Raw genomic sequence first — 10,431 nt, forward strand, 5'->3', positions numbered from 1 at the left:
TAATAGCACTACCCAAGCAATGTTGCAGGTTAGGAACGTTATGTCGATCGCGGAACTTTTCCGAAAGAGAAATGCATGGTTTTTTTAGGCCCGGTGAATTTCGAGAGTAAAAACCACCTCTATCGCGTCTCGGGATGCGACGTAGCAGATTTCCGAGAAATGTCATTTAACTTGAGAAGCACGAGATCGCGCAGCAGCAAGTACTACCTTCGGCACTGTAATTACGCGAGTAACACCGACAAGCCCGCCAACTGAAAATAAGCTACCAGCTGCTTAGTTTGATCGTTCCGGTGTTGCAAGCGCACAAATATGAATGTTTTTTTTCGTAGCACTAATGCGATCTCCATTAAAAAATTATTGGGATTCCATTTTTATGTCAAATCGCGTGAAAAGTTCAGAGACGAAAGTCCCGGTAACTGCCGCGATGGTTTTGAATACCTTATAACATGGCAGCTTCAGGGACAAACATAATACAGGTTATAGAGTTTGTCCTGGAAAGTACCGATCCATGCATCGGGAAATCTTCTGTTCTGACAGTTTCAGAATTATCACTCGGATATATTGGAAATATTTATTGGAGTTAAATTGCTGTGTAATGTGTCGTGGCACTGGTGGAAGATCAATGCATAGCGAAGAGAACAAAAATGAAAACCCTCTGGTTAGCAGTATCCCATTACACTCTAGGAAAAACTGTAAATTTACAACATGGGATTATTCAGCAAATTATTATGCACCGGCAAGTAGAATAATTTGTAGGATGACTGAATAATTTGTAGGATGACTGAATGGATGACTATTTTAAATATTGATTGGAGTTAATTTGTTGTGTAATGTATCGTATCACTGGTGGAAGATCAATGCATAGCGAAGAGAACAAAAATGAAAACCCTCTGGTTAGCAGTGTCTCATTACACTCTAGGAAAAACTGGAACATGGGCTTATTCAGCAAATTATTATGCACCGGCAAGTAGAATATTTTGTAGGATGACTGAATGGTTTATTAGTAAGAAGGAACTCTTAAAGCCATTTAGGTCACGAACACGTTTTCTAGAGTGACATAGATATTATTGATGAAAGACCCAGAAACGACAGCGATGAGCAATTATGGTTACACAGACATTGCAGGGATATCAAGTCATCCTGCATGACAGTACTCGGCGCAGAGAAATTTGACTATTGAAAACACATGCAACTATCATAAGAGTGTTGTTGCGGCATGAAAAGACTTTTTCATATGACTGTGAGGTCATAAAATGAAAACTGTCTTATCCAATATCTTTAGAGTCAGCGTAAACTTTTTTGCAAGGAAATGCTATCCTTGATAATACACAAATGTTACAGCGGCAGTGTCAAACATTGATTGACACATCGGTTGGTCTCTGCATGCTATTTTGGTAATCAGAACACTTCGAAGAGGACTTTCACTACTGAAAAGGAATTAGGCTTTAAGAAAAAAAGTTTCACTATGGGAAATCAATCATTTATTGCCACAGTGGCAGGTTAACAAGTAAATGAAAGTCGCTATGATTTAGAGAACATTGCATGAATCACTGGGGGAATGGGAATATCATGAAACTAAATCTCCAAGTTGACAAGTACCAGTAACTTCGCTCTATATCACGCGTTGTCGTACACGAAATACACGAGTTCCTCAGCATTCAAATCACTGCATGAATAACTTAGTTGGTTAGGAATGAAGCTGATCACAAATCTCCTACCAAACTTTTACTCTTGCAATTCATTCCGTCTACGTTCTTTTACCTAGTCCTTTAATGCCGTTTGTTATCAAAATGCCGTATAAACGCAGCCATGGTATCTGCATAATCAAACATTATTTTGAATAGATAGTTTGTCCTGGAAACCACCGTTCGATGTAACCGTTTTTTAAACATCACCAGTAAAAAGAATTATCATACCGAATATTATCCTCTTTTTCCATTAAACATATCACGACTTCAAAATCATTCTTTTTCTTTTAAACAGTCTAATCTGTACTGCTCAAATAAAATTCCAATTTATAAATGGTTTTGGCGGCTAACTTCACGGAAGTGTTGTTTACATGTTCTCTCAAATTGGCGGTTCAAATTGGCGGTTTCGTTTCTGCTCAGTCTCCTGTACCCGGTGTCCGCACTTACACGTGATTTCTGATATATTGTTATTCTAAATCAGTTCTGTTTTTATTTTTCTATTTTGAGTATTAGTTGATTTCGTTTCAATGCCGAAATATGCGTTATTGTTGGGATCAGATGACGCGTATTATGTGCGGAAAACCTCATTTCTCAGGCATCACAGTGGCTTAACGTACGAAATAAAAAAACAACGTCTCATGACGAAATTGATCTGCTTCCACGGTAAGTGCACAAATCTTTTTTTTATCATTATTTATTAATTTGTTGATAGCCAAAGTACTAGAATTTCTTAATATTTTTTTATTCTAGCAAAACGAAAAGTTCTTGTTGAGCTCCGCAATAACCTTGTATCAAGTCGACCATCATTGGAACTATCACCTGCTGAAATTACTTCTCAACCTGTTAATAATGAAGGTTACCATTTATTATTTCCTACATTTATAAAAGGCACATATATTGGCCCTTTTTAATGAATTTCACGTTTTTTTTTTGTGTTTAGTCTCTAATATAAATGAGACTAGGTCGAATGGGGAACCAGTGGCCATCGGAGAGGAGTCGATAGATCCGGGTCCAATGATTTGTGATTTCACATCAAGGGACAATGAAATTGAAAGCGATTTTCTTGGGAATGTTGGTGAGTTTCAATGGTCGGAATGTTTTATCAGTAATAGTATTTTCGTTCTGTTATCTATGTGATTGATACGTTCAATCTATATTACGTTTAGTTTCTTGTTTGTTATATATAATTGTTTTAGTTCAATATTTTTATCTTACACTGGTAGATATATATTATTTCTTTTAATTATTCGCATTCTGAGGGTGAACACTTTTAGTTTGCATGATCTATTATCCAGTGTTCTGAGTTACATTCTCGTCTTCCGCAGATATTCAAACCTATTAAAGGATTTGCCGTAAAGAGATATTGTTTTCTGATTAGAGCGTATATTGGGCATCCATTTAGAAAATGTTCCACTGATTTCGGTGGCAACTTATTGTATATTGAGCATAAGACTTTTTCATCCGCTTTTTATGCGCATAAATCGCCCTATATGTAGATAGTAGAGCTCTTATCACACTGGATCTGAATTGTTTTTTCTTTATACAATATTCAGTAACTGTTTCAATTTCTCTAAAATGTTATTTACTGAGATGCCATTTAATTATCCATTGATCCAATTTTCTTTGAAAAATTCCTCAAGTTTGCCAATTTATATAATTATTTTAAACCAATTAAATACTTAATTAATTTTAATACCAATTACTTGAGTTAATTCATTATTAACTTGAACCAATTAAATATAATTACTCATGTCGATATCAGTAAAATCTTGAGTTATCGATTAAGCAAATGCTATCTTCGGAAAACAGTTCGGTCTCATTTCAAGGAATTCCTCCACATGCAATACCGTTTTCCGTCTTTTTCCATAGAAAGATTTTTTTGTATTTGTAGAGCGTGTATTTTTTATTTCTTTCTTAAACTAATGTTCATTGTAAACTTCTCTAGCTATGGCATATGCTCTCTTGTGCCTAAAATTGTAAGTGTTGATATTCCATTTCCGTTCACTAGGATATACAAGCCGTCGCTTTCCCTATCTGTCACATGATCTTAGACAGCTTTACTCTCAATATTATTGCATAATTATCCATTAATTTGACCAGTTTCAGTTTATCATATATACAGCATGTTTCATTAATGCATATTATTGCGGTGTCTTCCCTACGGTGGCTTTACTGGATTGTGTTGTGTTATGTTTTATTTCAATGTTTTGTATCGGAGTACTGTTTTCAAACGATTCTTGTTCTGACGAAATGAATTTTTCTATTTTCGAGCAGGAATAGATACTTTCATCAACGACCAACTGGGTTTCAATGAAGCAGATGAGTTGCAGCGATGTGATTCACCTGAATACCCTGATAAAAGCGAAAAAAACGCTTGTGAAGACGAACAAAATGATTCAAGTCGTACAGGTATGTTATGGAAATACTAATATGAATTTCAGATACAGCGCAAGAAAACTCAAATATATATTGTCAGAAAAGAATAATATTGTTAATCGCAACAGGAGCCCTTCTAAGACTGACAGGATAATATACGTTGTCAAAAATCAACTCAATTACTAAATTTCAATGATTAGCATGAAATAAAACATGATGAAATCATAATAAATATTTCAGCAGGCCGATCTTTGAAAATAATCGATGAATTAGTATTACTCTAAGACATTCAAACATTTACATGCAGTCATGGAAGTTTTGATTTTTTTCATAATAATATTTTTTTTTTCATATTGATATGAGTAGATATTTTTTATACGATGCATGTGAAATCTAGAGTAGCGATAGCAGCTCAAGATGAGTGAATGTCCAAAAGAGTTCGATTCAAGATGTTCCAACTAGTTTCCAACACTTTCATCAATTATTCATTATTCCAATTCTTTCGGCAATTTGAATTTTTATGAAGAATTTGAGCTCGTCCAATTCTAGCCCATGAAAGGTTAATTTGAAGTATAATAACGAGAAATTTGATTTGATACAGATCTATCACAATTTCTCACTCTGTCAAATAGTTTATTTGAGATTACCGAAAAATAAAAAGGAACATTTCATGGTAATAATTCTGTCTGGGTACAAGGACTGTTTCGTATTGCAGCGAATAAGTGTAGGGTAGTCATCTTATTCAATATTGACTGATTCTTTTCGGGGTTAGTTAATAAAATAGAGTAGTGTTTCATCAAATATTGCCTCTGATTGTATTTGAGTTCCATTTTGAAACATGTATGCAGAATCGATGAAATCTGTCGAACAGAAGGAAATCACTCGGACTACGGCAAAACAACCTCAGTTCCTGGAAAAATCGAAGAGTAATGAAGAAATTGAAAATAATTATTCAACGATCAGTGGTATGTCACTTTAGTTGGTAAATGTAATTGCCAACAAAAGCGGAAATATTATTATCAACAACAATTGATTTTGTCGAATTCCGATTTCATTTGTAACAAAATCTCACGATTTTCAACAGAAAACAACAGTTTCGTTGATGATGAAACAGACTTCAATAAAGAAAATGAACTGAATATCTCTCAGACGCGTCATTGGCCAAAAAATTATTGCGAAAGCGTACACAATGATTCAAGAAGTTCAGGTGAGTTTTAATGAAGGAACCATAATATTTCATCCGAGGGATCTTGCAAAAAATGAATGAATTAATGAAAACGAGATGCTATCATCCGGAAATTAGCATCCCAATATAGTGAATGAGAAAAATTGAGGTGACTATCGATACTCCGTGAATAGTTCCAGAGTTCTTGCTTGTTTATATCGTCAGATGCTCTGCCTTGAGAATTTCTCCCTTTTGAGATGATTTTCATTAATAAAAAACTTTACCACGGCTGAATACTAGCATCGTATATAGGTTCCAGCTTACTTAATCGTTTTGAATGATGAATAGAGTCTTCCTGTATGAACTTGATTAGTAGCATAATTTAGTGAAAAAGCATAACGAATGTAATAAACTTTATGATATTCCAACAGATGAGAACAACACCGATGATGTCCAAATGGATTCCCTTGAAGCTAGGGAAGGAAATGAACCTAATACCCCGCAGCCTGATGATTTATCAATAAGTAACAGCGAATTTGACGAAAATTTTCCAAGTAGGGCAGGTGAGTTCTGGTCCTAAAAAATAAAATTTCAGATACCGGATGAAACGACTGAAGTACAAATTAACATATACGATTGAATATGATGCAGGGACATTGTCATGCCGATAAGGTAATTCACGTCAATAAAAATAGCTTTAACGTTTTGTATGAGAGTGCATTCTCTATTGCAATAAAACACGAGCTTCCTATGTATTTTTCTTTCTACTGACGGTTTTTTTGACAATCTTACAGTCATATTTTTATATCAAGCATGATGGGTGCAATTTTTGAAGCATGTAGCCAAGTTATGACAAATTTTAATGTTCATTTGATTCGCTTGAGCCTAAGCAATTGAATTTTGATGTATTTAAGATCCAAAAAATGTATTATTCAAATTTAATAATAAGCGTTTTTTTTCGTAGAAGTAGATGCTCGACCAAACGTAACTGAAAACCGGTTTCCCAGAACTGTATCGTCTGACTCCGAATACAATCCGGATTCTGATCTTGACGGAGTATCGACCGACTCCGAAAACAATGAAAATGTTCATGACGAATTGATGAACACGGCGAGTACTAAAGAAACAGCAGATGATTCATTGGATAGCACAACCAAGCAGACAAATGTATCCAATGATTTGGAAAAGTCACGAGAAGCCCCAATCGATCAGAATTTTCCATTCAATGTTGCAGGCACATCCGCGTGCAACCTGGGAAGTTTAAAAACTGAACTCTCGCGTGGGCCCAAGGGGGATAACAAAAAAAATGTTTGCCTCTATTGTCAAAAACCCCAATCTAAAATCGCGCGGCATTTAGAATTGGTGCACGGAAATGAAACGAAAGTAAAAGAATTTATATCTCTGCCTCCAAATAATAAACAAAGAAAAATGTTGATTGGACTGATACGAAAAAAAGGAAACTTCATAAACATCGATAGAAAGAGAAACAACGATGGGTTAATAGTTCCAGTTCGACGACCTCGAGATCCAACCAAGTGCAGCGGTGAATATTATCGCCCTTGCCCAAAGTGCTTAGGGATGTTTTCAAAGAATAATATAAGACATCACCTTTGCCAAAGTGACGTAACAACGACTAAAGGCATAATGCTGGAAGCAAGACGAGTCGCCGGGCAAGTCCACCCCGAGGCTTCGAAAAAAATGCGCCAGGAGATATTGCCTCGTTTGCAGGACGGTCCAGTTAGCAATGCTGTAAAATTTGATAAGCTTATCGTGCTTTATGGCAATGATATGAGTAGTCGACACCGAAAACAATACTTGGAGTCGATGGTGCGATCAGAATTAAGGCTACTGGGACGGTTTTTACTCGTCATGAAAAAATTGGACAACACTATCGTTGACTTGACTTCGGTATTCGATCCGAAGTACTGGAAACAAATGCTCAAAGCTCTTGACATCATGGGTAAGCTTGATCCGAAGAAAAATATATATGAAACACCGACCGTGCCATTCCAGCTACAAATAACTTTGAGGAAAGTTTGCGATGTACTCATACGAGAAACAATTCAAGATCACGAGGAGGTTAAAAAAAAAAATGCCAAAGATATGTTAAAACTTATGAATCAAGGCTTCGTTAACACAGTCAACAAAACCGTGACTGAATCCCAAGTCGAGCTAAGAAGACAAAAATCAACCAAATTGCCATTAACGTCTGACATTGAAAAACTTTCCACATATTTGGAGGCGAAAATGGATGATTATAGTAAGTTGTTGCAACAATCATTTTCATCCGAAAATTGGCGAACTTTGGCAGAAGTCACTCTTATTTCCATGTTGGTTTACAATCGGAGACGTCCAGGAGAGCTCGAACGAATGTTGAAATTGGACTACGGAAATCTGCAAGGAATAAACGAAGACGATGAAGAATATCAACAGCTTTCGCGTCAAGGTCAAACTTCCGCTCATGAATATGCTCGACTTGAAATACGAGGTAAATTAAACCGTACGGTTCCCGTTTTACTTGATCAACGCATGAAGAAGTGCACAGATCTGATTTTAAAATATTCTAAAAGAGCGGGAGTTGGTTCGAAAAACCCACATGTTTTTGGAATTCCGAGTCAGGACAAACATCGTTTTCCTTTTCTACGAGCCACCATACTTTTACGCCGTTTTGCAACAGACTGTGGTGCGAAGAAACCAGAGTTGTTGCGAGCAACAAATCTACGGAAACATATGGCAACAAAATGTGCAAATATGAATTTGGCATCGAAAGAAACTAATAAGGTTGCCCATTTCTTGGGACACAATCCTAACATTCACACAAATGTCTACCAGCAGCGAAAAACATCGGATATCGTGGTGATGTCGAACTTTCTCAAAACAGCACAAGGTCGCCCAAGTACTTTGGCTGACGAAAAATCTCTCGATTATTCCACCGGTTTGGACACGACAGCTGATACAAATATTTTATCCTCCACGGTAGTCAACACAGACATGATAAATGAGGCAGCGACGAACGATTCCAATGACTCAACTGGTAACATTTTATGCATATTTCAATCAATTAATGAACATTTGCGAACAACAACGGAATCCTGAATATTTTTTTAAAATAATTTTCAGATTATGAAGTTCCGGTTGTTTCCGACATAACTGTAAATAATAAACGGACTCCCAAACGAAAACGAAAGAAAGGTGAACCTGCGAAACATGCACCTCGTAAGTATAAAATATCGAAAATAATAAGTGAGTAAAAAAAATTGATGGCATTAAATTTTGAGTAGCTCGATCCTTATACTGTTTTTAATTTCTGTTGTAGAGAAGAGACGGAGCAATCAGAAAAAGAGATGGAGTGAAGAGGAAATTGCAGCTGTGAGTAAGCACTTCAAGAAGTATTTGCAGTCCGGAACTCTGCCGTCCATGAGTCTTATCAAACAGTTCCAAAAAATAAACAACACTTTGAATGAACGAAAACCAGCAACAATAAAAGTTTGGCTTCATAATCAAATAAAAAAAAACAGACCTGGTATTCTAGGCGGCGAAATAACGGCTAGCGAAGAATCTGACTGAAAAATATTTTTGTTACAATTTTTTTATTTTATGGAGCCCGCTAATTTCCCAAAGTTTAATTTTTGATTTTCGAAACTTTTTTATAGCACGGTTCCTATGGGTTACGGCCAAAAACGTTTTTGATATGATAAAAGTTTTCTCTGAAAAAAAAAGATTTTTTTACGTCTTAAAATACGTAACAGTTCCTCGATACAAACTTCTCAATTGGAATTGGGTAAAAAGACAATTGTTCCCAATCAGCATTATAAATTATAACTTTTATATGTGTAGATAACGAAAAATACTCGTGTGTACTACCTTGTTGCAGTAACCTAAAGAGAGTATATTTTTATTACAAAACTGTTATCGCTGTGATATTTTCGTATAAAGCTACTAATTTGTTGGACAAACACAGTATTACTCGGTTTTGTATGATAAAACAGTGTAACTTTAAACTAAAGAAAGTACATTTCATATGAATTTTCATGTAAGGGAGAAAGTGATACTAATTTGCTAAGAGATCGGAAAGTTTTCGATAAAAAAAATGTGATGATAGTTAAGCTAACAATAATTTTGTTTAAAAAAAAACAAAGCTGTGAACAAAACGAAGTATTAATGTAAGTACGCGTTAATAAAAAAATTGGCAATTTCTAAAATGTGCATTTTTACAAAAAAAAAAAATATTCCAGAGGTTTCTAGAACACTTAATTCCCCACATTTCTCGATACGTTGACAGTTTCCAGGACAATGTTATTTTTCGAGGTACCGATTTGTTTTCCTATAGTTTCCGGGACATTGTTATGTTTTATAGAATCATTCCGTAATCCGAACATTTCCTGCTTAGTAATTTTTCGACACTTGTTGATACTTTGGTAGTTTCCAGGACAATATTATTTCCAGGGGGAGTCAGTATATTTCGATAGTTTACCGCATGATCATTTTGTGAATCGGTATTCTGTATTATACTAGCTTCATGGACATGATTATTTCGGAGGAATTGCCGGCCACCTTCTATTCTACCATAAATGTGAAATGATTACATCCAGTTGATAAAACCGTGGTCAACTCGATAATTTCCGTACGAAAACGACTCGCGTACTAGTTCAGGAAAACTGCTCGGGAATAAAAATACGCCTTTATAAAAAATCGACGATCAATTTGATGAACGTATTATAATCTATAGTGAGAGAATGTCATACCCTAGAGTGTTTGAGAGTATAGTGCTCCGGTATTTTACTTCAATGGTTCAGAAAAAATACATGCACCGGTCTCATAAATGCCTTCTGTATGCTTGCCGCGTACCCAAGTAAAGCTGGCCTGGAATCTACAAAGATTTATTAACCATGTACCTAGATCTCGAGATAGCGGTGAAATCCAAATGTTTCTGCAGATGTGTCCTGGAATCTACCTGATATTGATCAGTCGGGACTTTCCAGGACAATGATATGTACGTACATTAGAATTTATACCGTCAAATGTACGTACATATGAATGTACGTACATTTGCGTCCCGAAACCTACCGATAAATCGAATTGGCAGTTTCCAGGACGTCCTGGAAAGCACCGCATGTCCTAAAAGCGTTCCAGGACTGTCCCCAAAACTGCCAAATGTCCCGGTAAAGGCCCCCATAAACATAAAAATGTCCCGAAACCCAC

The 10,431-nt window shown here is 35.9% G+C and overlaps 1 protein-coding gene across 2 annotated transcripts; it reads left to right on the plus strand.

Moving 5' to 3' along the window:
- Positions 1-1,615: 1,615 nt before the first annotated feature.
- Positions 1,616-9,425, plus strand: LOC122411105 (uncharacterized). Of its 2 annotated transcripts, XM_043419649.1 has the most exons (10): positions 1,623-2,351; positions 2,439-2,543; positions 2,629-2,763; positions 3,963-4,097; positions 4,913-5,029; positions 5,149-5,271; positions 5,661-5,792; positions 6,194-8,263; positions 8,350-8,445; positions 8,546-9,425. In XM_043419649.1, exons 1-10 carry the CDS (start codon positions 2,216-2,218, stop codon positions 8,794-8,796), a joined length of 3,300 nt encoding a protein of 1,099 aa, XP_043275584.1. In that variant the 5' UTR covers positions 1,623-2,215; the 3' UTR covers positions 8,797-9,425. The 2 variants fall into 2 exon arrangements, with proteins under 2 accessions (XP_043275585.1, XP_043275584.1); XM_043419650.1 differs by lacking the exons at positions 8,350-8,445; positions 8,546-9,425 and having other exon boundaries at positions 1,616-2,351; positions 6,194-7,717; positions 7,800-8,117.
- Positions 9,426-10,431: the final 1,006 nt, after the last annotated feature.

Source organism: Venturia canescens, chromosome 5 (assembly GCF_019457755.1).
Source record: "Venturia canescens isolate UGA chromosome 5, ASM1945775v1, whole genome shotgun sequence".
Lineage (NCBI taxonomy): Eukaryota > Metazoa > Arthropoda > Insecta > Hymenoptera > Ichneumonidae > Venturia > Venturia canescens.